Here is a 26,909-nt window from a genome sequence, read left to right as displayed (position 1 = left end):
ATGTTGCACTATTTTGGCCTTTGAGAGCCAAAAGTTTATTCAACTATTGTCACCCATTGCAGGTAGGCAATAAAAAGTTCTACTACCCTAAATAGTTTGCAGTTCTTTTTATACACACCACAAGTTCAAACAAATGGTATCGGCCAATACTGCACAGCCAGGTATCGTGACTTTAAAAAAAAAAAAAAAAAAAAAAAACACGCAACACTACTTAGTCTTCTTCACAAGTTCTTTAGAGATCAATAGGTAGCATGACGTGGTAGACTGAAATCAGTCTGGTACAAACTAAAGCCATTTAATTTGTCTTGAGAGTGAGCCATTGCCTGAAATATGTAGTCTGATTACATCTTCTCTTGGCGAGGACTGAGATTACTTCCTCAGGTTCAGGGACCCATTATGTTGCAGACTGACATGTATCACCTTATAACTGTCAGGCTGGGGGAGGATCTAGTTAGTGAAACCCTTGTGTTCCACCTTAAAAACATGTTCGAGGAGAGACCAGAGTGAGTTATTAAAGTTTATTGTTCAGATCATCTTTAGATTCCAAGGTCAGAGATTTCAGCCAGTTCCACCTGCAGATGACAAAGTATCAGCATCACAACAGCAGGTCCCACAATTCATAGTAATCAGTCCTTACCTCATTAGCTCTTCTAGTGTCCTTTAGACCCAGAGTCTGGGTTCTGTGGTTTTCCAGGTTGAGGAATGTTGTCAAACGTCTCCTTGGTGTATTTGGAGTCTGAGCGGAAGTCTCTTGCTCTCTGGTAGCCGTTGTTGGAGTGGATGATGAGGGATGAAGGGTACACAGGACGTTTCTCAGCCACGTCCAGAGGAACCTGGGGAGAGCTCCAGTGAAACTGGAGGAGAGGTCGGCTGCCGTAGGGGCTCAGGCCCATCAGACCAGCAATCATCTGGGAAATTCCTGCATCCTGTGCAGCTGGAGATCCCACATTAGAGCCAACACCAGACGTAAAACCAAAGGAAGCACCAGGTCCACCTGTCCTGTAGCCAGAACCTCCAGAGAAATAGCCAGCATTAGGGTGACCTGAGAAAACAAAACCAGGCAATACAGTTGACAAGACAATTCAGCCACTAGTCCTGAAACAGATTTTAGATGAAAAGCTTACGTCTGCCACCATAGCAGGCAGAGGGAAGCATACCACCTTTCCTGATTAATCCAGTTACTCAGAACCAACATGTGTAGCTTACTTGCCTTTTTTTGCAGGAGCACAAGCTGCAATGCTGAAGAGCAGCAAGCAAATCCAGGAGCTCCTGTTGAGATAAGGATGCTTGGTAAGAACAAGACCAAACACATGAACCACTGAGGAATATGCAGCACAACTTACTTGAAACCACCCTGAAGAACCATGTTGACGTCTGGTATGGCAGCAGAAGTGGACCAGGCTGAGCACTGAAAGAGAAAAGCTTTGGGCTGTAACTGCTCTGTGGCTGCAGCTGACTTTATATCAGCGCCTCAGCTGCTCTAATTACCCTCATCATGTTCACCTGCAGCCCTGCAGCTCCACACCTTCTGCTCTGATCAGTTCAGAACCTGAAGGTTTAGAACAAGATGTGAAATCTAATTTCATTCAGTATAACATGAATGCAAAAGACATTGACAGTTTAATATTTTTTCATTAAGTTATATTAGAAAAAAGAATCACATTAAACCAGTGGATCCTCGAGGGCCACTATCCATCATGTTCCAGGTGTGACTCTCCTCCAACACACCTTATTCAGATTTTTTTTTACATTACCTTTTCATCATCAAGGGCTTTAGCACTTGTCACATGATCAATCACATCCGTCGCTCCATTCGGGATATAAATTAAATAAATCTTTATGTCTTTCCCTCCATTGCCCCTGCCCACTTATCCTTGCAGGGTCAGCAGGGACTGGCCGCATCAGTGACTGGGCGAGAGGCGGGATACATGCTGGGTAGTTTGCCAGTCCAGGAAGGACACATGAAAATGAACACAATCAAAGAAGTAAACTTAAACAACAAGCAGTATATGAATTTCTGGAACCAAATTCACACGACTAACTAAATGCTTCATAAAAGTATGATTTGGGTTTGCTTTCAAGGCCAGACGCAGTAGGAACTGATCTGAAGTGTTGTGGAAGAGGTTTCCAGAGGAAGGAGTCATAGTGACACAAAAGAACCAAGACCAGATCTATAGGGTTGATCTGTGCATAATAACAAGACGTTTACTGGAAGACCTTAAAGGCATGTCAGGGAGATAATCTATAAGGTCTAAAGGTCTAAACATTTCTAAGGTCAGTGTAACTGATGTTGCCCGATCTGATCACTTTTCTGTTACCTTTGAAAGCATAATATTCAGTGACTCATTTAGCCAAAGGGACATCATAAGAAAACGCGCCTTTAAGGACAATGCCGCGGAAACTTTTATCCAAGCTTACTCTGCTACTTCAACCTTGGGCTGCAACTCAGCTGATGAGCTAGTAGTAGTAACTTTCAGTCTAAAGTCTCAGACATCATTGACTGCATTGCTCCAGTTAAAGTGAAGGTTGTTTCTGGGAAGAAAAAATCTCCTTGGAGAAATGCTCCAGCAGTTAGAGGTGAAAAAAGGGAGTGTCGAAAAGCTGAACGCAGGTGGAGAAAGAACAGACTTCAGGTTCACCGTGACATCTATAAAGAGAGACTTTACAGATATAACTTACAACTGAACTGGAAAAATGCAAGAGAATCTTTCTTCTCTGAGATCATCAAGAAAAACATTAATAATGCTCGTGTCTTATTTGCCACAGTCGACAGGTTAACAAATCCTCCTGTGTCCGTGGCTTCTGAACTCCACTCCACCAGGGTCTGCAATGAATTTGCTAACTTCTTTACTGAAAAAATACTAAAAATTAGAGGATCACTTTGTACTTCCATATCAACACCAGAACCAAAGCTGTATCCAACTGGAACTTATCTTGACAAAATGTCCCAATTCAGCAAAAAAACTACAAAAGCTTAGAGCAGATCATTCAGCAGTTAAGTTCCTCCTCCAGCTGCCTTGATGTTCTCCCCACAGCTTTCTTTAAGAAAGTTTTGCCTGTCATAGCGTCTGATTTGACTTAGATAATAAACACGTCCCTTCTGTCAGGTGTTTTACCGCATTCCCTAAAAACAGCAATTATCAAACCACTGCTAAAAAATAACTATTTAGACAAACAACTACTCTAGAACTACAGGCCCATCTCAAACCTCCCCTTTATCAGTAAGATTATTGAAAAAGTTGTATTTCAACAATTAAACACTTTCTTATCAACGACCAGCCGCTTTGACATTTTCCAGCCAGGTTTCTGTGCTCACCACAGTACAGAGACCGCCCTTATCAAGGTGTTTAATGACATCCACAGAAACACAGACTGTGGAAGAACCACCGTGCTGGTTCTATTGGACCTCAGTGCAGCATTTGATACTGTTGATCACTCCATTCTGTTAGAACGCCTGGAGAACTGGGTCGGCCTCTCTGGTACAGCTCTCAACTGGTTTAAATCCTACTTAAAGGACAGGGAGTTTTTTTGTATCAGTAGGTAACTTTACATCAGAGATGACAAAAATCACATGTGGGGTTCCCCAAGGGTCCATTCTGGGTCCCCTCCTCTTCAATATCTACATGCTCCCTCTAGCTCAGATAGTAAAAAATAACAACATCAGCTACCATAACTATGCAGACGACACACAGCTCTACATCACCATGTCACCAGGTGACTATGAACCAGTTCAAGCACTGAGTAAATGCTTAGAAGAAATCAATGCATGGATGTGCCAAAAGTTTCTTCAACTGAATAAAAACAAAACTGAAGTAATAATTTTCGGACAAATAGAGGAGAGATCAAAAGTTAGCACACAGCTTCAGCTGCTTCAGCTAAAAACCACTGATCAGGTCCGAAATCTGGGAGTAGTGATGGACTCAGAACTGAACCTCCAAAAGCATCTAAAGACAGTTACAAGGTCGGCTTTCTATCACCTGAAGAACATTTCCAGGATTAAAGGACTAATGTCTCAGCAGGATCTGGAAAAACTAATCTATCCGTTTATTTTTAGTTGATTACCGCAACGGTGTTTTCACAGGTCTGCCTAAAAAGTGGATCAGACAGCTGCAGCTGATCCAGAACGCTGCTGCACGCGTCCTCACTAAGACTAAGAAAGTAGAGAACATCACCCCAGTTCTAAAGTCCTTACACTGGCTCCCTGTATCTCAGAGAATAGACTTTAAAATACTTCTGTTAGTCTATAAATCTCTGAATGGCTTAGCACCTAAATACATCACAGACTTGTTATCAGCGTATAAACCATCCAGACCACTCAGGTCTTCTGGCTCCAGCCTACTCTGCATACCTAGAACCAGAACCTAAACACAAAGAAGCAGCATTTAGTTCCTATGCTCCACTTATCAGGAACAAACTTCCAGAAAACTGTAAAAGTGCTGAAAGCCTGAGTCCCTTTAAATCAAGATTAAAAACACACTTGTTTCCGATTCACTTCGACTGCTGTAGTTAAACTGTTTTACTGAAACATCATTATTTCAACTTTGTAGTCCAACTGGTTTTAATATTTGCTTTTAGTTTCTATTTTTCCATGTTCTATTTTGTTTCTACATTTTATTCCAACTTGCTTTTATTCTGTTTTATTTTCCTATATTTTAATCATGTAAAGCACTTTGCATTGTCTTTTACTGAAATGTGCTATACAAATAAATTAACCTTGCCTTGCCTATGAGCATATTCAAAAACAATCAGCAGTATTTTATAAGCAATTGTCAATTTAATTGTGCATTCCAATAATTTCATCTACTGGAAATAAAGGCATGAATAAGTTTTTTTTAGTCAAGTTGTGGCAGAATGGATCTGACCTTGGATGTGATTCTAAGGTGGAAAACATGCTGACCATGATATATCAAGGCTGAGCGTAAGATCACAATCTAAAGACACACCTAGGTTCTTTGCATGCTCACAAGGACTAACAAAGACTTAATAAGGACATATGGGGTTCTTCAGACTATCAGGGCCTACGAGAACAATCTCAGTCTTGTCCTCACTCATCTTTAGGACGTGTCTGGTCAGTGAGGCATTCAAGGAGATTATTTACAAGTTTAATGTCATCAGCAGAAACAGATACAGTATATCCGGCTGTCATCATAGGCTGAATGACAGAACCTTCCCATTGGGTTAAAAACCAATCCTACCTCCGTTTGACTCATCCAGTGTTGTGTTGGCAGTTCTGGGCCTGGTTTAATGGTTCAAAAAGAAGTAAATCTTTGGTGGGACTAGTGGTGTACTTTGGTGATGATTTTGCTCGAGAGATAGTCAACCTGTAAGCAACACATTCACAGGCATAGAAATGAAAATATACACTGAATATGGCGTGTCTAATCTAGATGAATAGGTTTAGTTTGCTAGTTCACAAATAACTGTACCACCCAGTTTGTGAAAGACTACTTTCCCCATGTCAATAAGCATGTAAGCTTGGACCTCGCAACTCCCAAACTGTAAGATTGTCTTGTACATTAATTTGATCCATTCATTTAAGTCATCTGTGTGGCAGCTGGGAACTAACACATGTAGTCCGGTGGGTCCTAAGAACCACAACTGAGTTTAGTCTAATCTGTATTTTTTTTTATTTATTTATTTGTAAGTTTTGTTACCTCTGTTCCTACATTAAAGAACCTGTTTAGCTGCAGGGCTGCAGGTGAACATGATGAGGGTAATCAGAGCAGCTGAGGCGCTGATATAAAGTCAGCTGCAGCCACAGAGCAGTTACAGCCCAAAGCTTTTCTCTTTCAGTGCTCAGCCTGGTCTACTTCTGTTGCCATCCCAGACGTCAACATGGTTCTTCAGGGTGGTTTCAAGTAAGTTGTGCTGCATATTCCTCAGTGGTTCATGTGTTTGGTCTTGTTCTTACCAAGCATCCTTATCATCCTTATCTCAACAGGAGCTCCTGGATTTGCTTGCTGCTCTTCAGCATTGCAGCTTGTGCTCCTGCAAAAAAAGGCAAGTAAGCTACACATGTTGGTTCTGAGTAACTGGATTAATCAGGAAAGGTGGTATGCTTCCCTCTGCCTGCTATGGTGGCAGAAGTAAGCTTTTCATCTAAAATCTGTTTCAGGACTAGTGGATGAATTGTCTTGTCAACTGTATTGCCTGGTTTTGTGTTCTCAGGTCACCCTAATGCTGGCTATTACTCTGGAGGTTCTGGCTACAGGAGAGTTAAACCTGGTTCTGATGCTGCTTCCTTTGGTTTTACGTCTGGTGTTGGCTCTAATGTGGGATCTCCAGCTGCACAGGATGCAGGACTTTCCCAGATGATTGCTGGTCTGATGGGCCTGAGCCCCTACGGCAGCCGACCTCTCCTCCAGTTTCACTGGAGCTCTCCCCAGGTTCCTCTGGACGTGGCTGAGAAACGTCCTGTGTACCCTTCATCCCTCATCATCCACTCCAACAACGGCTACCAGAGAGCAAGAGACTTCCGCTCAGACTCCAAATACACCAAGGAGACGTTTGACAACATTCCTCAACCTGGAAAACCACAGAACCCAGACTCTGGGTCTAAAGGACACTAGAAGAGCTAATGAGGTAAGGACTGACAGTTATGAACCACTGGACATCTATTGTGATACTGATGTCTGTTTCTTGCAGGTGACCCTCCCCCAGAAGAACAGACCTTGGTGACTTGAGTTCTGACAAAACTGAATTATCCCCTCTGGCTTGCCATTGCCTCTATAATGGAAACTAAACTACAGTCCTGTAATAAACATGTCCTGTGTATAAAGGGACTTTTTATTTAAAAGCACTTTTGTTGCACAAAGGTTGGTCTAATTTCACCTAAAATAAGAATTATTATTTTTTTTTTTTTTTTTTAATGTTTGTCTGAAACTGGCCACCAACCTGGTTTCAGTAATCGACGGGCCCTCTTTCCATTGCAAGCCACAGGCTTTAGTTTCCCACAGATTTGGCGGGGGGGAGCTTATCCTTTTGTGGTTGGTCGTGTTTACAGTCGCTAGGGGCAATTTATGTAAAACATCCCCATGACTGGGATGTTGAGTACCAGTCCTGCGGTCAAACAGGCAAAGGAGTTGTATTGATGACCTGCCACTCATCCAGACTCCAGACAAAATACGACTGCCATGTTTATCTATAATATAAAAAGGATATTACCAAGTATAAATCAGCCTTTGACACAAATATTAGTTGAAGCAGTTTTTGCTTGATTTTTGACAGTGTAGCAGAATTAAATTCTATGTCAGCACCACTGAGCTATATAATACACTGGAGTGCTAATCACCGTCTGTTTGAACGAGTCGCTTTGAAGCCACCAGCCGCCATATTGGTACTCCCTATTTCCCCCCCAGTAACTATGGAATATGTGCGCTACAGCATCGAATAACGAGGATTTTCTCATGTTCAGGGGGAGATTAAGACTTTTAAAATGTCAAATGTCATATACTTTTATGTTATGTTCTAAAAATATCAAGTACTGAGAAAGTCATGTGCTGAAATATTTTGCATTTTATTCATTTAAATATATATGTTTAACATTTATAAATGTATAAATAACAATATACAAAAACATATTTACATATGTGTATACGTATATACACATACTTATATATTTAATATGAATAACATGTAAAATATTTCAGCACATAATTTCCTAGTAGTTGATAGTGTTAGTACATCCACTGACTGTAGAATTACCTATGAAACGTTTTCACTCAGCCAGAAAACTGCTTGTTGTTGCAACCAAATCCTATGGGGTTCTGTGAGAGTAGGGAGTAGCAAGATGGCGGCTAGTGACTTCAGTTTTTCAGCAAAATCAGCACTCCAGTGTATTATATAGCTCAGTGGTCAGCACACTGAACCATGTGGTATGGGTATGTTTAATGTTTGGCGCAAGAACAAGTGTTTAAGTCAGAATTACTTAAAAGCTGCCTGTGCCTGCTAAACACATTACACTAATTGGAACAGGATATAAGTGCCAATAGCCTCCTTGAATCAAAAGTGTGTGTATATATGGCTGGCTGTGGCTTATTTAGCTAAAAGAAATTGCTCCTAATGCAGTTTTAAGCTAGCCAGGCCCATGCTATGTACCTGGTTGTAAAGACTTGACCCTCTGAAATTAAGATTAAAAAAGAAGCTAAGGAGTTATTTACACACAAAAGGACATGAAATAGTTAAAAACCATCGTCAGGGTGATTCAGTGAATCCTGGTTCACTGCAGTTAGAGAACTAAAGTTTATCTTAAAGGATATGGAATGAGATCAAATTAGCTTAACTCTTTTAAACACCAGACCATTTAATAATGAGATCATTTTAAATTGTGATTTTAGCTAATAACCTGGATTTATTTTTTCTGACAGAGACATGGCAAGTCCAGGGTGACAACAGAGCTTTCTCAGAACTCCTCCCTCCAGAATATCCCAGTACCCCACGATCAGCGGGGAGGTGTGGGATGGTCGCCACTATTTACAAACAGCATTTAAAGTGTCATATATTCCCCACCAAGGTGTATCCCAGTTTTGAACTTCAAGCCTTTGTACTTTCCTTACCTAGTCCTAGTCATTTTATGTGCAGTAATTTATTGTCCACCAAAAAATAAAAAATAAACACTTTCTGGCTGAGTTCTCTGACTCTCTGGCCAAGTATATACTAAAATTTGATAATCTTTTGATTTGTGGTGACTTTAACATCCAGGTTGGCTGCCCCTCTGATCAGATGGGGACTGACTTTATTGCTCTTTTGGATTCACTGGATTTTACTCAATTATCTGCCCTACTCATCAGCTTGGACACACGCTAGATCTAGTCATCTCTCGTGGGCTTGATGTGGCAGTTGATGTATCGGACATTCCCATCTCTGATAATTTTCTCATCAGGTTCAAAGTCCTTGCACCTTCACCTACACTGAAAACATTTGACCTCATCGCCGCCATATCATCACCTCCACAATAACTGATGACTTTACTGCAGCGGTTTCAGCTTCTGAAATTTCCCCCAAACCCTTGTTTGGTATCTGTCATGGACCCAGATCATTTTCTGTCTTCTTTTCGCTCTACATGTACTCAAATCTTAGCTTCTGTTGCCCCTATCAGGCACAAAACTGCCAAATGTGCACCAGAACCGTGGCTCAATAACTTCACCCATGCGTTAAGGCGACAGTGCAGACAACCTGAGCGTAGATTGAAAAAGGACAGGTTACACGTGTCACTGAACGTACTACGAGATTGTCTTGCTTCGTAACGAAACTCTGTAAAGCAAAGTCCCAAGATCTATCTAACGTCATCTGTGGAAATGAGCATTGGCCTAGAGTTCTATTTAAACACCATAAATTATGTTATAAATCCTGGCATTGATGCTTTCAGGGAGGTTTCTATACACACCTGCAATACCTTCAGACAGTACTTTATTGACAAGGTTTAGTCTGTCAGATAAGGTAATCCCAAGGCCTGAGCTGAGATTTTGCCTGATTCTTCTGTACAACTTGTTTTTGAGATTTTTGATCCTATTTCACTCAAATACCTGAAACGGCCAGTCATGTCTCTAAATCCCACCAGCTGCTCATTGGACATTGTCCACAATAGTACAATAGTAATAGGGGCAATTGATACCATTGGACCCTGCCTCATCTATTTTATACACAGTTGTCTCAGGATGGGCACTATCCCTGCTGCCTTTAAGCATGCTGTGAACTATTGTAATGGCTGGATTATTCTGATGCTCTGTATGCAAGAATAAGCCAGTCCATTCTCCACAAGCTTCCAAAATGCAGATGCTTGGTTTCTCTCAAATCCTCTCAGACATGCCCATATTACCCACATTCTCTCCTGGATCCACTTGCTTCCAGTTCGCTTTAGGATGGACTTTAAAGTCCTGCTGTTTGCTTTTAAACTCATAAACCACCTTGCTCCATATTTGTCTGAACTTTTAACTGTTCGCCACAAGGTCAGGGCTCTGCGCTCATCAGAACTTAGAACCCTGTATGTTCCCAGGACTAGGTGCAAAAGATGGAGTGATCGTTATTTTACTATTTTTTTTAATCCTAAATTGTGGAATGCTTTACCACCATAGCTACAACAGTGGATAACGTTTCCTTTGTGGCTATTTTTTTTTTAATGTAGCTCGTAAAACTCTTTAATTGTGCTATTATGCACTTTTAGTTTTTAATCTCTTTTTATACTGTTATTTTCCTATCCTACATTTTTATATTTTATCTATTTTGTCTCAGCAAGTTTGCCTTTTAGCTTGTAAAGCACTTTGTGTGCCATATGGATTGTTGAAAAGTGCTATATAAATAAACTTTGATTGATTGAAGCACAACAACAGTTTTTACCCTTGATGTCATGGACCATAAGGTGCTTTTAAGTCACAGATGCCTCTTGCATTTGTAGAAAGCACCTGTCGGGTGTCACAGCTTTACAATGGGCCATTTTCAAACTTGGTCACTCTGGTGACTTGAACCATATTTAATTTGTGTAAGTACAGGTGTAACTTACCTCGGGTCTCTCACCCACTGTGGGAACCAAGCTTGTGCAGGGTTGGCATTATCTATAGATTTTGGATGGTTGGGGTTTTGAGCCTTCAGCTTGTTTAAAGGATCTGAGAGTGTGAAATTGCTAATTATCCTTAGGGCTGTTTCCAAAAGCAGAAAATAGAAATCCAGGATAAGAGCTAAAACTCGGCCCGACGTAGTGTGACCAGTGCATCCTGGCTATGTCCGTTTCACAAAGGCCAAACCAGGCTCAGAAGGTCCAACGATGTCAAGACAGGTTTAAGTAATTGTAGTGAATGCCTGCTCCCAGCTTTTATTAGGAGACCACGAGTTTGATCACTGATGCTACAATGGATGTGTTGTATTTGTCAAACTTCAAACCAAACAAGCAACATCTTTTGATTTTTGGAGCCTTATAAAGGAACTAAAGCACATCACACTCAAAGAAAACATTTGGAGCTACTTCTATCGCAACAATTTTTTTTATATATTTTCTCTGATCTATCAAATTCTGGGACAGTGTTGTTTCGCTTACCCGTCCATTACTCTGAACAGAAAAGCAGTAGAGGGATGGGAATATTTCAGCAGACAGCCATTGCAAAACAATGTTCACCTCATATCAGATTTTAATAGTTGCATAAATAATGAATTCAAAAGTTGCTTGCGTTTAGAACACTAAGCATATACTCAGATTTACAGAAAGCATTGTAGGATACCTGCTATGCAATGAAATTACCTATGATAAAATCTAACACATTTCCCTTAATCATTAAGTCATCAAGCCTTATGGTTGATAGTTATTTTTCCTTTTGGGGTTGTAATATTGCACATTTTGTGCACTTGAGGTGAAATATGTTTGTTCTGGAAGAGTCAGCAAAACAGCACCCTCTAGAGTTGCCAAATTTCATGGAAAATGGCGTAACATGGGACTTTTTAATCAGCCATTTCCCAATCCCTGCATCACATGCAATTGCTTCCGTTTTATTTTCCTACATTTTAATCATGTAGAGCACTTTGCATTGTCTGTACAGAAATGTACTATACAAATAAATGTGCCTTGCCTCATACCATTACATGCTGCACTGAAATAGAAAGATATCCTCCATTCAAATCTAACCATGTCTAGATTAAAGTCAGGAAGACTTAAGACAGTCTTTACTGACAATTGTTTAAAGCCTGGTTCTAGTGGAGGCAATAGTTCCATGCAAACTTTAATCCACTTAATGGTTCTCAGTCCAGAGACATTTCTAGAAAAAATAAAAGTTTGCATTGCCTCAGAGTGCTGTAGAACACCAGTTAAGCTAGTCAGATCATATGTGCACCCTTAAAAAGACTTAGGCCATAGTCACACAGAAAAGTTTGATATGTATGCAACAGTGTTTGGCAGGGTACCCAAAGCAAGGAAAGGACCACACTGCACATGCGTCTGCTGGAGATTGACAATGCATGCACGATAAAGTAGAGGTTACCCATATAGGGTTGTCAGAGGCATGGCTTCAACTTATCTACTCTGGGAGCTGGTTTCAGCTGTAGTCGGTTTTTGGGCTGCCCATTTTGAGGACCCACTAAACAAAAGCTTGTCATATAAACCCAGCTTCATCTGGACAGGGCTATAGCACTACTGATCCAGATCTACACAGTGACGTTGCCATACCACTATGATACAGCCTCTGTTGTGGCAATGGGTGGTACAGAGAGGGAAGAAGGGGAATATTTAATAAAAAAAAAAAAAAAAAAAAAAAAAAAAAAAAAAAAAAGTCCTTTGTGAGAATTGCACCATTTTGGTTTTAGCACACACACATTTTACTTTTGGCCCAGATATTAAGCTTCTAGTTCTGTTAAGTGTTCCAGTTTGATCTCTTCATGAGCAACCCATATAAAAGAGAGATTAGACCTTGACTTTGGGTGTAGTTTAGTTTAATAAATGCAAAGACAAACCATAGAACAATTCAGTTTTGTCAGAATTCTTCCAAGTCTGAAAGGGTTGAGCCGCAAAGGTCACCTGCAAAAAAGTAATGTCAATATCACAATAGATGTCCAGTGGTTCATAACAGTCAGACCTTACCTCATTAGATCTTCTAGTGTCCTTTAGACCCAGAGTCTGGGTTCTGTGGTTTTCCAGGTTGAGGAATGTTGTCAAACGTCTCCTTGGTGTATTTGGAGTCTGAGCGGAAGTCTCTTGCTCTCTGGTAGCCGTTGTTGGAGTGGATGATGAGGGATGAAGGGTACACAGGACGTTTCTCAGCCACGTCCAGAGGAACCTGGGGAGAGCTCCAGTGAAACTGGAGGAGAGGTCGGCTGCCGTAGGGGCTCAGGCCCATCAGACCAGCAATCATCTGGGAAATTCCTGCATCCTGTGCAGCTGGAGATCCCACATTAGAGCCAACACCAGACGTGAAACCAAAGGAAGCACCAGCAGAACCAGGTTTAACTCTCCTGTAGCCAGAACCTCCAGAGAAATAGCCAGCATTAGGGTGACCTGAGAGCACAAAACCAGGCAATACAGTTGACAAGACAATTCAGCCACTAGTCCTGAAACAGATTTTAGATGAAAAGCTTACTTCTGCCACCATAGCAGGCAGAGGGAAGCATACCACCTTTCCTGATTAATCCAGTTACTCAGAACCAACATGTGTAGCTTACTTGCCTTTTTTTGCAGGAGCACAAGCTGCAATGCTGAAGAGCAGCAAGCAAATCCAGGAGCTCCTGTTGAGATAAGGATGCTTGGTAAGAACAAGACCAAACACATGAACCACTGAGGAATATGCAGCACAACTTACTTATAAACACCCTGAAGAACCATGTTGACGTCTGGTATGGCAGCAGAAGTGGACCAGGCTGAGCACTGAAAGAGAAAAGCTTTGGGCTGTAACTGCTCTGTGGCTGCAGCTGACTTTATATCAGCGCCTCAGCTGCTCTAATTACCCTCATCATGTTCACCTGCAGCCCTGCAGCTCCACACCTTCTGCTCTGATCAGTTCAGAACCTGAAGGTTTAGAACAAGATGTGAAATTCATCATGTTATAATTTAATAGCAGTAACACTCAGAACAGAAGGCAATGCAAGTTTATTTGTTCAAAACAATTCATGCACATAATTAACAGAGGTCCGTAGTCAAATAAAGGAACAGAGGTATTAAAAACAACAAACAAGTTAAAAAAAATAGTCAAATTTAAGCACTACATACATTTTGAAATGCATATTTAACACAAATAAAATGCCAAGACATGATCAAATTGAATTGAAAAGTCCTGAAACCCTGAGTTCCTTTAAATCAAGGTTAAAAACCTGTTTGTTTAGAATTGCCTTTAAATGTTAATGTTCAATTTAAACTGTTGTAGGTCACTGAAACATCATTAGACTACCTATGAAGACCACCTTATCATGACCAGCTGTCTTTGAACTGTCTTGTTACTGAAATGTGCTATAATAATAAACTTATCTTGCCTTGATAATGCAATAATTGCCTCGTTTTTTTGTTGTTGTTTTTTTTTTTTACAGAAAGCTACAGTAAATATTAACAATGTCTTCATTAGTATTTCTCACATCATCGGGAAGTTGGCTCGAGGTCTAAAGAGTAGAAATGAAAAGCTACCTTTGTTTGATTCTGGTCCTTGATACACTTGCAGAAAGACACCTTTTTAATAATATAACCTCTTTTTCAACAGAGTGCAAAAAACTCTATGAAAAAGTAATTTCTCCTTGACTCTCATGAACTTTTTGCCAAATTATGACCATGTGTGTTTGACACACTCCTGACAGTCATGTTGAATGTTTTTGCCTCTGGATTTTTTATTCATGAAGCTAAACCAAATAATAAAAAACATTAATGCAGGAACCCACTGCATCCAGAGTTGATGAGACTGCAAGACAGAAAGAACTGAACAAAAGGCTGGTTGCCTCCAATTTAAGCCTGTTTGCTGTTGCGAGGACCCAGTTGACAGAATTTGCACAGGCATGCCCTTGCTCCCTCGCCATCACTGCAGGAAAAAATGTTGGAGGCTGAGATTGATGTCCTCAGACAATACAAAACACTCCTTTTTAAGGAAGAATATTATAACCTGAAAATAGAGTAAAAAATAAAATGCAATAGAATTCTGTGAATGCTGCGCTCTGATGCATTCCTAATGTTCACATGCATTGGTTCAATACAGCCATCAATACACTGACTAGACATTACCTAAAGTGCAACTGAGTAAATTGAGCTCTGTAACCATTCCAAGTCAGAGCAAGAGTCCCGTGTTGCTGATGATAATCATCTTCATGCCGGTCAACATCGTCCGGCTCATTCTCTCAAGGTTCTGGGAGTTGCATGGCCTTACAAATGTTGTGGAGTACTGCATGGGCTATTACTTTGTACACCTTTCCATGCAACACATGAAAGCTCCATCTCACCTGTCCAATACTTGTCTCAACCACTGCCCGAGCTCTCTTATGGGGCCTGTATAAATCCAGAAACAATACAGTTTGACTCAAAACAGCACGTTGACTATCAAACTACTGACGATAAACATAACAGCTAAATATTCCTACGTATTATATTCGAAGCATTTCCGCATACTTTTTTGATTTTAGTTCCAATCCATCATACCAAGAATCTTTGGCACCATAGTAAACATTGAGACAGACACCGGCTCAGGACGCACACACACAACATAACACATAGACAAACATATTTTCCATGCTTTTTCTTTATATGTAGGCTACAATCTTACACATTAGCTGTTGTAATTTAGTTGTGGTCCTGGATCTGGATGGAGACATGGCATTAAAAGCGATGGTCTGCATGGATAACCACTGTCCCCTAACAGGTGTCAATCAGCTGGCAGGTAGTGGTTCTCAAACAACTGTCTCAGAAGATTCTGCCATTGAGCCAGGCCATTTTTGCAACCCCATCCAGAATGACAATTTTCAAAAACGATCTGCGTGTTGATGCTGTGATACGTCTGGTTACATACACGTCCTCGTATTGATGAGCTCCATCAATGCCAACGACACTACCCATGTCCATGAATGCCCTTTTACTTTGCACTTTCAGGGTAAAGTGAATGAATTGAGACACGATACAAGGCTGTGACAGTGCCGCTAAAGTCTCACTGATCACTCTGACAGAGGGTTGTGACAAACCCATCAGTATTACACAGCTGCGTTTAGCCTGGAGCCAGGTACCAATGTTGTGAGGACCTTCATTTCCAGGGTTATGCTGTTACACCAGGTGGGACAGAAGTTCATCCCTGACCTTAACATGAACCCAGCACGATCAAGCTGTTAGTGTCATAATTTCCATGTTGTCCACTGTGCAGAGGATATTTCTCTGTCCTGCCATATTCACTGGGTAAGACACTCAGGCTCATTAAAAGTCCTTACTTGAAGTTTTTTGGAACTAAGATGTTTTGTGAATAACTTCCATCCTCCTGGAGGTAAAGTTCTTCCTAAAAAAAAAAAACAAAAAAAAAAAAAAAACAAAAAAAAAAAACTACATTATTGCCTGCACAAGCAGCTAGACAAATGCTTTACTTGTAAGGCTATTTACCAATCTTATAAAACAAGCATAGCCATGAAAGATTAAAATCCAGTGCAGTAAATTTGGTGGAGTTGTAATAATTTTACATTAAACAGTGAATGGCAGCTGAACAGATGTTTGAACACAGCTGCAGGTTAAGTTAATTACATTCTACCACCATCCATTTCCTTTACCCCCCCCCCCCCCCCCCAAAAAAAAATAAAATAGCAGTTTTTAAATTAAGCTGGATAATCCTTTTAATAGCTAAATGGCCAAGAGGCTGAGAGATTTTTTGAACCCTTTAGCCCAGACCTTTTTAAAATACTGTCAAGTGTTGGCACACAGGACAGGTTTAGGTTGTTCCATGCGATTTACCCTTACAAGCAAAGTCATTTGTACTTCAGCCAAGCTGTAGCCCAGTCATTTAATGGAAACCACCACCCCACCGGTTGTAAGCTAAATATAACGTTGAAGACTAAGGATTAGCTGCATACCCAGCGCTAAACATTGAGTCAGGAAACAGAATTTATAACAAATGTGTTTATTTTGTTAAGTTGTCCTCCATCTCCATGGGCTTATCCTCCAGTTTCACCTGCAAGAAACAGACATTACCACCTCAACACAACATCCAGTTCACACTGGAGTCAGTCCTTACCTCATTAGCTCTTCTAGTGTCCTTTAGACCCAGAGTCTGGGTTCTGTGGTTTTCCAGGTTGAGGAATGTTGTCAAACGTCTCCTTGGTGTATTTGGAGTCTGAGCGGAAGTCTCTTGCTCTCTGGTAGCCGTTGTTGGAGTGGATGATGAGGGATGAAGGGTACACAGGACGTTTCTCAGCCACGTCCAGAGGAACCTGGGGAGAGCTCCAGTGAAACTGGAGGAGAGGTCGGCTGCCGTAGGGGCTCAGGCCCATCAGACCAGCAATCATCTGGGAAATTCCTGCATCCTGTGCAGCTGGAGATCCCACATTAGAGCCAACACCAGACGTAAAACCAAAGGAAGCAGCATCAGAACCAGGTCTAACTCTCCTGTAGCCAGAACCTCCAGAGTAATAGCCAGCATTAGGGTGACCTGAGAGAACAAAACCAGGCAATACAGTTGACAAGACAATTCAGCCACTAGTCCTGAAACAGATTTCAGATGAAAAGCTTACTTCTGCCACCATAGCAGGCAGAGGGAAGCATACCACCTTTCCTGATTAATCCAGTTACTCAGAACCAACATGTGTAGCTTACTTGCCTTTTTTTGCAGGAGCACAAGCTGCAATGCTGAAGAGCAGCAAGCAAATCCAGGAGCTCCTGTTGAGATAAGGATGCTTGGTAAGAACAAGACCAAACACATGAACCACTGAGGAATATGCAGCACAACTTACTTGAAACCACCCTGAAGAACCATGTTGACGTCTGAGATGGCAACAGAAGTGGACCAGGCTGAGCACTGAAAGAGAAAAGCTTTGGGCTGTAACTGCTCTGTGGCTGCAGCTGACTTTATATCAGCGCCTCAGCTGCTCTAATTACCCTCATCATGTTCACCTGCAGCCCTGCAGCTCCACACCTTCTGCTCTGAACAGTTCAGAACCTGTAATTCAAGAGTTGAGAAGGATAGGAATTGATGGTAATTCAATAAAAGTGTTGTTAGGAAATGAGACAAGACAGACAAGAGTCAATGAAATATTATTCAAATACCTAAAAGATACAGGAACAATGAATAGGATTTAGTTGTAGATTTTTTTTTATTATTATTATTATTATTATTATTATTATTATTTGCTTATTTCCCTCATTGATTAATTTTGTAGTCTTCCAAAATTGTGCACTCCACACTCCAGATCAGTAGGTGGCGGAAATGCACCTTTTACGTTGGCCTGCCAATCCGCCATAAAACAACAACAGAAGAAGAAGAAGAAGTTCAGAACCTGAAGGTTTGGATCAAGCTGTGAAATTCATCACATCACAGTAACATGTTTGCAGAAGGCAATGCAAGTTTATTTGATCAGCACAATTAATACACGTGATAAATAATGAGGTTTTATTGTCAAATGTAGGAACAGAGGTAAAGAACACTTAAAAAAACAAATATAAAGATTAAACTAATGGTTCTCACTTGTGGTTCATGGGGACCCACTGTACTGCACGTTAGTTATCATCCCAGCTGCCACACACGTGACTTAAATGAATGGGTTAAAAGACCGTACAAGACAATGTTGTAGCTTGGGATCTATGCAATCTAAGATTTTAGAGACAAATAACAACCTTGTGTGACCCAGATTAGAAGTGTAGTCAAAATTTTAGAACCCATTCTTTGATAACTAACACAGATTCACATGAATGACAGAAACTTTGCAACAAAAATCAAATTGAAACGTGTCAAATAGAAGAGAAACCCATTGGCTAAACTCAGTCAGTGCAATACTGTGACAATTGATTATATATTCCATCCAAGATAAAAATTTATTTGAGCTAGTTTATACTTTTAGAGTTTAGGTAGTTTGAAATATAAATTTGCATACCACCTGGACTATTGCTTCATTATTCCACCCACAGACACTGGGCCTGTTGTAAAGTGATATCGAGTTTTACAATACAGTACAACACCGTTGTTGTATACCAAGAAAAACAAATAAAATACAGAAATATAAAACTAATAATAATAGATTAAAAACAATAAAATGAAAATATATAATAAAAATAAAAGACAATTTCTCTAACTGAGCCAAGGAAAAATAATGTGTTTTAGGAGAAGATTTAAAAACAGCAAGTGAATTAGCCTGTCTGATTTGCAGAGGCAGCTTATTCCACAGTTTGAGGGCAGTGACTGAAAATGCTTGCACACCTCTCATCTTCCTCAGGTGGCTGATCTGCCGACCTGAGTAAGCGGTGAGGGAGCATACATTTGACTCAGGTGGGACAGTTACTAAGGGGCAAGACCATGCAAACACTTAAAAACAACTAAAATAACTTTAAAATCTATTCGGAATCGAACTTAAAGCCAATGAAGTGATGCCACAACAGGAGTGATATGTCCTTGTTTCTCTGTATGAGTTTAGTGCAGCAGTGTTTTGAACAAGCTGAAGTCGGTTAATTAAAGACTGGCTCAGCCCAACATAAAGACCATTACAGTAATCTAAATGAGTCGTAAGAAAAGCACGAATTAAAATCTCATGATGATGCCGTGAATTAAAAGGTTTAACTTTAGCCAACTGTCTCAAATGATAACAGCTGGACTTGATTACAGGTTTAATCTGTGCATCAAGTTTAAAATCATCCAGTCTCACATCCAGGTTTGTTGCTGTCTGAGTTAAATAATCTGATAAAGGACCCAGATCAGTATGGGCTTTAGAAACATTATTGGGCTTAAACAACATCTATTTTTTTTCAATAAGCAATTCCAATAATATACACATTTAGCATCAACAGAACAGAAGTTTTGCATAAAGTCAAAGTCAGTAAATAGGTCACAGTTTTACCGTTAATTTCAAAACAGGCGTGAAAATGGAAGAGAGGAAAATGTCAAGCACACAGCGAAAACAGAATCCTATTGATCTGAATGTAAAGAAACTGCGTTGCACCTCCTGAATTATATACAATAAAAGTCGGGATGAATTCAGTCTTTTGGTCAAGTTATAAATCTCCTTTAATTCCACTGATGCATACAATGACACAAGTCCATTCAAAGACATGGTGCACCACAGCAGTGGTTTTTAACTTTAATTGCTAAACAGTTTTAAAAAGTAAATTCACAGAAGTATTGCTTTACTTAAGGAATATTAAGGCAGCAATAATTGAAACGACGAAAATGAGAGGAGAATAACAAAGAGATTGCTGTAAAAACATTGTTGGCGGGATCAAGACAAGGAGAACGCTCTGGAAAACATTTGGAAATGTAAAATCTTGGCGTTTCCTGCAAATGTACCATTTGTTACACACTCCAAGGATGTAATCTTGCACCCTCTTTTTCCTCTGCTCTATTTTGTCCCCATTTGTCCCTTTTAATGTTTTGCCTCATCTTTCTCTCTTCCTCTTTTATCTGTGTCCATTGAATGCTATGTAATGTTCCACTTGTGTAACTAAATTTGTTGGTCTCTCTTTGGCACTAAGAAAGCAGTTCTTAGTGCTACACTGCCAGACAGGCCACATTAAAAAGAAAGAAAAAAACTAAACGTTTTTTGCTATTGCACTTCATTCACAACACTACTGAGGCTTTCGAGGTGGCGGGGCTTAAGTATTTCAGATTGTAACAGTAGCCACATCCTTTATATTAATGAAATCTAAAATCAGCATTCTACAGCTCTCAATTCAGAAATCAAGGCAATGCAGATACATTGGAGTGTATACAGCCAAGTATTTTTACTGTTAAAGTTTTCCTTTTAATAAAAGCTAAGAAAAAGTGCTCTGGAGGATTTGCTTTATTTGTTTGAATCCAGGAGACTGTTTCACTGTTTAAGTACTTTGATGTGATCCCCTTTTTCTAATAATCTATATAATAACCATCTTTATTCTTATTTGTCATTGAAACTTTGCACATGTCAATAAAATCTATCCTCTGCATATAACCCATCTCTCAGGAAGCAGTGGGCTGCCACTGTGCGCCCCCTTGGGGCCATTCTAAAGCTACAGATCTTACTCAGGGACCCAGGTCTAATCACTAGGTCATTGACTTTTATCCACAAATTCAGTATAATACCTGTTTTTCAGTGGGGACAATTTTATTTGATGAATGAAGTGACTTAGATTCTATGAGAAGACAAAGTCAAATTAAAATTAATTTATGGAGTGTTAAGAAAAAAGTTTAAGAGGAGTCTTGGCAGCAGGAGGTGATTATCTTCTTGGTCAAATACTGTTTGTTTTGTGACATTTCTCTTATATACAAATTACATCAACTCAAATAAGCTTATTTTCTTCACATTAGTGGGAATAAGTAATCAATATATTTTGTACATAAAAACTTGAAACAAACCATCCCCAAGTGATCAAATAAGGCTGATGATGTATCCAAATCTTATGTTAAATAAAGAGATGAACAGCATCCTGATCATGAAACTGACAGTTTTGTTGTTTGGATGCACAAGTGTTTCTTCATGTTTGAGATTCGAATAAATCTTTTGCCACAATCATCGCAGCTGTATGGTTTTTTTCCATGGGTACTAATGTGTGCTTTGAGATCTGCTGTTGAGACAAATTTTTGACCACAAAGATCACAGCTAAATTGCTTTTCCCCTGGGTGGACACTCATGTGTCGCCTGAGGGTTGAGTTTTGAGTAAACGTTTTACCACACACACTGCAACCAAACAGTTTCTCTCCTGTGTGGACATTCATATGCCTCCTGAGAGTTGAATTCTGAGTAAATCTTTTACCACAAATATCACAACCAAAGGGTTTTTCCCCTGTGTGAGTGCTCATGTGTGCCAGAAGATTTGCCGTTTTAGTAAACATTTTACCACAAATGTCACAGTCTGTTGGTTTGATGTGGGTGTTCATATGTTCCTCAAGGTTTTCAGTCGTAGCAAATCTTTGACCACATACCTCACAGTTATATGGTCTTTCTCCTGTGTGGACCTCCATGTGTCTTCTGAGAATAGAGCTTTGAGTAAATCTTTTATCACAGATATGGCAGCTAAATGGTTTCTTTCCTGTGTGGAGTGTTATGTGTGCCCGAAGATTTGCTCTTTTATTAAATCTTTTCCCACACACCTCACAGCTGAATGGTTTCTCTCCAGTATGGACACTCAGGTGAGCTCTAAGATTTGAGGTTGTAGCAAGTCTTTTCCCACAGACATAGCAGCTAAGTGGTTTCTCTCCTGTGTGGACAGTCATGTGTGTTTTGAGCGCTGAGTTCTGACTAAATCTTTTACCACATATATCACAGACAAATGGTTTCTCTCCTGTGTGGATGAGCCTGTGTTTCAGGAGATTTGCGTTTTGGGTAAATCGTTTCCCACAGTCATCACAGCCAAATGGTTTCTCTCCTGTATGCACTCGCATGTGTGTTTTGAGATTACACTTTGAACCAAACTGCTTATTACACACAGAGCAGCTGAAGGTGATTTTTACAGAGTTCCCGCTTAGAGTATCAATTTCAGCTGATACTGGTGCAGATGGATCTCCATCTCCATCTTCATCTCCAGTTTCAGGTTCAGAATCAGAAGATTTCTGCCAATATTCATCATCACTGGCTTCAGTTTCAGTAGAGTTGGACGAGTCTAAAGTCTTTTCATATGTCTTTGGTAGTGAATGACTAAGTTGAGCTGGATCTTTAGTGGGTTGTGGTCCCTCATTGTTCTTTTCCTCTCTTTCTGTTTTTACCTCTTCGGTTGACTTCCTGGTTGGAAGTTCTGGTTTTCTGCTGTCTTCAGTTTTAATTTGAATAAGCTCTGAGATCTGAGGCTTTTCTTCATTAACTTCACTTTTCACAGTAACAACTGTAAAGGGGAATTCATTGATATCTGTACCCAGTTCCTCATTATGCTGTTTTTCCTCCTGACTGATCCGGAGTTCTTCCTCTTCCACTTTTATCTGCTCAGGCTCTGAACTGTGCTGGTCTAAAGTAGTGTTCCAGGAAACCTCTTCTTTGATTACAGTGTGCTGTTGGACATCTTCACGTAACACTGAAACGCAGACATACAGCAGAGAGAAACTATCAGCTGACATGAAATTACTCAACATTTATCTTTACTATATTGAAACAATAACAAATTCTGTCAGTGGGACACTTCTAACAAAAAAAACAACAACAAATTTTCTCATAGTAAGAGGCTTGACAAGTAATTTTATTGCTTAATATCACATAATATAATAATGTTCATCGTGAAGACTTCGTGGTTAAACATTTTCCAAAGCAAAATGCATCACTAAAGCAGAATGCATAACTATCTGTGGCATCTCTGCATTTGGGGCCAGTGGGGCCATAATCTTTCTTTATACAGCAATATTATAAAAAAAAAAAGACCACCAGATGTCGCTGGGGAGCTCTATGTTTACAATAATCAATGAGACGGGATTGTTCTTTATAGAGTAATATTGTAAAAAGGACAGATTCCCTTAACAATAAAATTCTGTTATAAACATTTGTGTCTATATCTAAGTCTGCCAGAATACTGACAAGCTCAGTAGGCTACATCCTCTTGAAGTGCCTTAATATTTGGAGCCGGCCCAACAAGGCTTGTTTAAACAATGAACATCTGAAATCGCAGTGTGCATGCCCACTCCGCTCTCAGCAAACAGCTGTGGGTCACAAATACTATGGCCCTAAGCTCGGGTCGTCCAATCACAATACTGGATTTGCACATGTTATGTTTACGTTCTGCCTGATAGTGTGAGACCATCTAGCGTTGGTTGGCCTTGCTGGCTCATTGAAGGGTCGAATAAATGAACAATATGAGTGAACTTTTTTTTTTGTATAAAACATTACATTTAGCTTGTATAAAACTGTATTTCTAGTGTGTTGGTTTATGCTAACTTAACTGTTTAATTTAACATTGATCAGTCAGGTTGCATGCATCAAAAACTTTTGTTGCTGCTATTAGGTGTTGACTTTTTGTGCCCCACTTAACTTATCATGCCAGAGGCGCCACTGATCACTGTCAGTCTTAGGCTTCCAGTTTTTTTCTATGAGGCAGACATCTAGTCTACTTTTAATTATAAACTTAAAACATTTGTCTTTGATAAAGCTTAAGAGTGGCTTATGTTTTCCTGAGCTATCTCTGGATGCTGCCACCACTATGTTTCACTGTGGGGAAGTTTTTCAGCAGCAGGGATGACAAAGCACGTTTTCCTCAGGATTTCCTCCTTGACTTTCCACTAAGCGGTTAGAAACTTTTTACAGAGCTACCATAGAAAGCATTTTAACTGGAACGCAAAGAGGCACAGATGATGTAATCTGTGACTTGTTAGTTTCCGATCTCCAAAGCAAAAAAGGAACGCACAGCTAGCGTAACATAATTTCAGAATATTTTTCTAGAGACAGTGTCTAACAGAAAATGTTACCATGGTAACACATGGTGACAATACAAATTCTCGATTCTTCTTGATACGTGAGTTTGTCAAAAGGCACGTTTGTTGATTTGAACAATTTTGAAGGCCACAGTAGAAACAACCAGATCAATATCAAATTAAACTATATTTCTACCAGTGGAGCTGATACAGCAGCTAAAATGCTGGTCTATGAAGTGTTGCGTGGTATAGCGGTAGAGTGGCCGCCGTATAGGCAGTGACTATTAGCGCTCAATGCAGCTGTCTGGGGTTGGATTACCAATTTAGTAACATTTTGCTGAATGTCTTACGTTCTTCTTTCTTTGGCCATGTGCTGTATGTTTACTTTGAATAAAGGCATCAGCAAAACAAATGTATGAATCGAGAATCCATTTTTTTCCAAGTCATTCTCATACTTTTTGAAAGATAAGAGTGCAGCTATGATTATAGGATCTCATTTCAAGTTAGAGGTTGATACTCTCACAAATATACATGGCTGAGAGACCATTTGCTTAAATTATCTTTCAACAATGAACCAAATTCACACAAAGACACATCGACAGAAATGCTAATCTGTGAGGCCATATTTATTTTTGAGATGCAGAAATCTTAACAGTTGTCCCTCTTAAATAATTGAGCACATGCTGTAATCCCCCTTTCTGACCACTATCTGAATCAAGAATCTAACTTTCCGGGTATGAATCTATGATCATATATTATCCATTTTACAGTAGTGATATTTGCTTTCCCTCGTTTTAAAAGCTTGACAACCAAATACCGTTTTCCAAGAGTAAATCTGACTATAAGATTGGGAACTGCCTGCTTAAATCTGTGTCACTTACTAAGAGTTTTGCTGTCTTGTTTCTGCTCAGATTCTGATGACGATGCTGCAGGTATGGGAGACACCAAGCTGAGCCCTCCAGGCTGATCTGCTTCAACCTTCATCATCTCAGACATCCTGGATCCATCTGAAATTCTTCTTTTCTTGTTCATATCTGACAATGTTTTAAAAACTTAGAATTTATGATGTGCAGGCTGAATCCACTGGTGCTGTTGCAGGAGGGCTTCATGAAACTGTAAATGCAAAAAAGCAAACAAACTAATCCACGTTTCTTATGCAGATGAGGAAATTCTGGAAAAGAAATGGAATTTGCTTTCAGTATTTTCTAGGCGGGTCTAAAAATGAAAAAAAGGGTGAGGAAAAATATTTGTCGTTATTACCCTTGTTACCCTGTCCAAATGTTGCCCATCGTCCCTCTCTCCATTATGTACTTCCTTCTTTATGTCCATCCCTTTTTCTTCACTTCTTCTGTTTCTGCCTTTTCTCTTCTGTGTTTTATTCTGTATTTTTGTATTTATTTCTTCTGCCCTCCTCATGTCATTCCATCTTCCTTTTTTTAATCCTTCCTCACAGCTTTCTTTTGTCTGCTCTGCAAGCTTTTCTCTCCATCTGTCGATCCATCATCTATATTTTCTTCCTAGTTCATGTTCTGACCATCGTAAAATGTCAATCGAACTTCACTATTTTATATTTCAAAATTAACATCAAAGACTGAGACCTCTGGGAAGTTGAGTCTTTAAAGGCTGGTCTTTTTATTTCAGAGAATGTATATGAATTGAAAACGTTTAACATTCACATAATTATTTACGTACAAAATGTAAGATACTGAGGATTATATCTCCGTTGCAAATGAAAACAATTGAACCGTAGAATTTCTTTACATTTATTTTACCTAAGCAGTAACACATTCTAAATTACAAACAATAAGAGATAAAACCAAAAACAAATGGAGCAACAAAGCTCTAAATGCAAAAATGCTGTCACTGTTGACATTTCTGAATGATAATAATAGTAATTTAGCATGTTTTTGCTCGCATGCATTTCCTTTTATGTATTGTTCATTAATCTGAAACTTCTGATTTACACTAGAAAGAAAGAAATGTTTTCACTGATGACTTACATGTTTGTTTCAGCAGGAACATTAAAAGCAGAGCCTGTCTGGACTGCGCTTCAAAAAGATCCTCCTTATTTGCTGCAGAAACAAACAGAAACAGACACAATACAGGCGCTACATGACACAATCACAGACATACAAATAAATCCTGTTACAGCCTCATATGCTGGTAGAGGTCAGTGCTGGTGTAAAAATTATTTTGCTATCATCTGCAACGTTATTCACACAGAAAGCCTGCACCTATACATTTCTGAGATGGGAGTGCTAATAATGTGATTCGCTTGAACTACACGGGTTTGAACAAAAGCAGTTTCCTTTAAGAATTAAAAAAAAAGAGAGCTTTAAAAAGCCCATAGCTGGATTCAACACATTATTCCATTATATAACAGGCATATACTCTGTTCAAAAAGTTTAAGGTACGCTTTTTTTTAACAGAGAAAACCTTTGGAGCATGGAGAAGATTCCAGGAGACAGGATTTTACTCTGGGAGAGCTGGACAGGGCCCATGGAGGTCATTAACCCTTAAGAAGTTGAGCAGTTGGCTGTATGGCACACGGTTTATACGTGATTTTAATCAGGCATCGCTTTAGATACCTCCCCGATATGGCTTATTGTCCCTTAATTAGCACAATCAGAAAGATCGTGACAAATGGAGATCCCATTCAGTTCCACAGATTTCCACCAGGGATCTCTGATAATTATGTATATGTTTCTGTATTCATCAGTGATTCCAGCCAGAAAAGAAGCCGGTATTTACCTTTATTTTGTCCTTCGGTCTCGCTCTCTCATCGATCCTTAAGCAAAGATTCAGCGTCCTTCTGGGTTTATTTAGCCTCCATCCTCCTATGTCAATTGGATTGTGGCCGGGGATCTCCTTGTCACACCATTAACTTTGGCTTAAACTTCTTATTACACCAAATATTAAACCAACAGAAATAAAAACAAGCAAACCTCTTCCGAAAGCACCAGCTTCCTCGGTTCTACCATTATT

General features: G+C 39.7%; 1 protein-coding gene and 1 long non-coding RNA gene across 7 annotated transcripts; both read right to left on the bottom strand.

Annotated features, from left to right (window-relative positions):
• Positions 1-503: 503 nt before the first annotated feature.
• Positions 504-26,909, bottom strand: LOC105923074. Of its 6 annotated transcripts, XR_004931811.1 has the most exons (6): positions 26,676-26,909; positions 25,925-25,996; positions 24,806-25,037; positions 17,911-22,600; positions 17,368-17,573; positions 17,242-17,293 (listed from the first exon to the last, which is right to left on the bottom strand). XR_004931811.1 is itself a non-coding variant. In XM_036142303.1 (5 exons), the coding sequence occupies exons 1-4, from the start codon at positions 17,388-17,390 to the stop codon at positions 651-653; spliced, it is 483 nt and encodes a 160-aa protein (XP_035998196.1). In that variant the 5' UTR covers positions 17,391-17,405; the 3' UTR covers positions 504-572; positions 638-650. The 6 variants fall into 6 exon arrangements, 5 of the variants coding, with proteins under 5 accessions (XP_035998196.1, XP_035998195.1, XP_035998197.1 ...); XM_036142303.1 differs by lacking the exons at positions 17,242-17,293; positions 17,911-22,600; positions 24,806-25,037; positions 25,925-25,996; positions 26,676-26,909 and adding exons at positions 504-572; positions 638-985; positions 12,908-12,973; positions 13,142-13,200 and having other exon boundaries at positions 17,368-17,405; XM_036142302.1 differs by lacking the exons at positions 17,242-17,293; positions 17,368-17,573; positions 17,911-22,600; ... (1 more) ...; positions 25,925-25,996; positions 26,676-26,909 and adding exons at positions 504-572; positions 638-985; positions 12,908-12,973; positions 13,142-13,200; positions 13,275-13,381.
• LOC118564376 lies at positions 1,212-1,488 on the bottom strand. The gene is made up of 2 exons (XR_004931812.1): positions 1,344-1,488; positions 1,212-1,269 (listed from the first exon to the last, which is right to left on the bottom strand). It is a non-coding gene; the product is annotated as an uncharacterized LOC118564376 (long non-coding RNA).

This window comes from Fundulus heteroclitus, chromosome 10 (assembly GCF_011125445.2).
Source record: "Fundulus heteroclitus isolate FHET01 chromosome 10, MU-UCD_Fhet_4.1, whole genome shotgun sequence".
Classification (NCBI taxonomy): Eukaryota; Metazoa; Chordata; class Actinopteri; order Cyprinodontiformes; family Fundulidae; genus Fundulus; species Fundulus heteroclitus.
The sequence above is the reverse complement of the archived record's forward strand: the minus strand, read 5'-3'. Positions and strand labels throughout refer to the sequence as shown.

Excerpts from the sequence above, each read along its gene's own strand:
- LOC105923074 (XM_036142301.1), bottom strand. The coding sequence starts at position 17,390 with ATGGTTCTTCAGGGTGGTTTCAA. Across the intron at positions 17,294-17,367 it reads GTTCTTCAGGGTGGTTTCAA|GAGCTCCTGGATTTGCTTGC; the intron begins GTAAGTTGTGCT and ends TTATCTCAACAG. Across the intron at positions 17,067-17,234 it reads TTGTGCTCCTGCAAAAAAAG|GTCACCCTAATGCTGGCTAT; the intron begins GCAAGTAAGCTA and ends TTGTTCTCTCAG.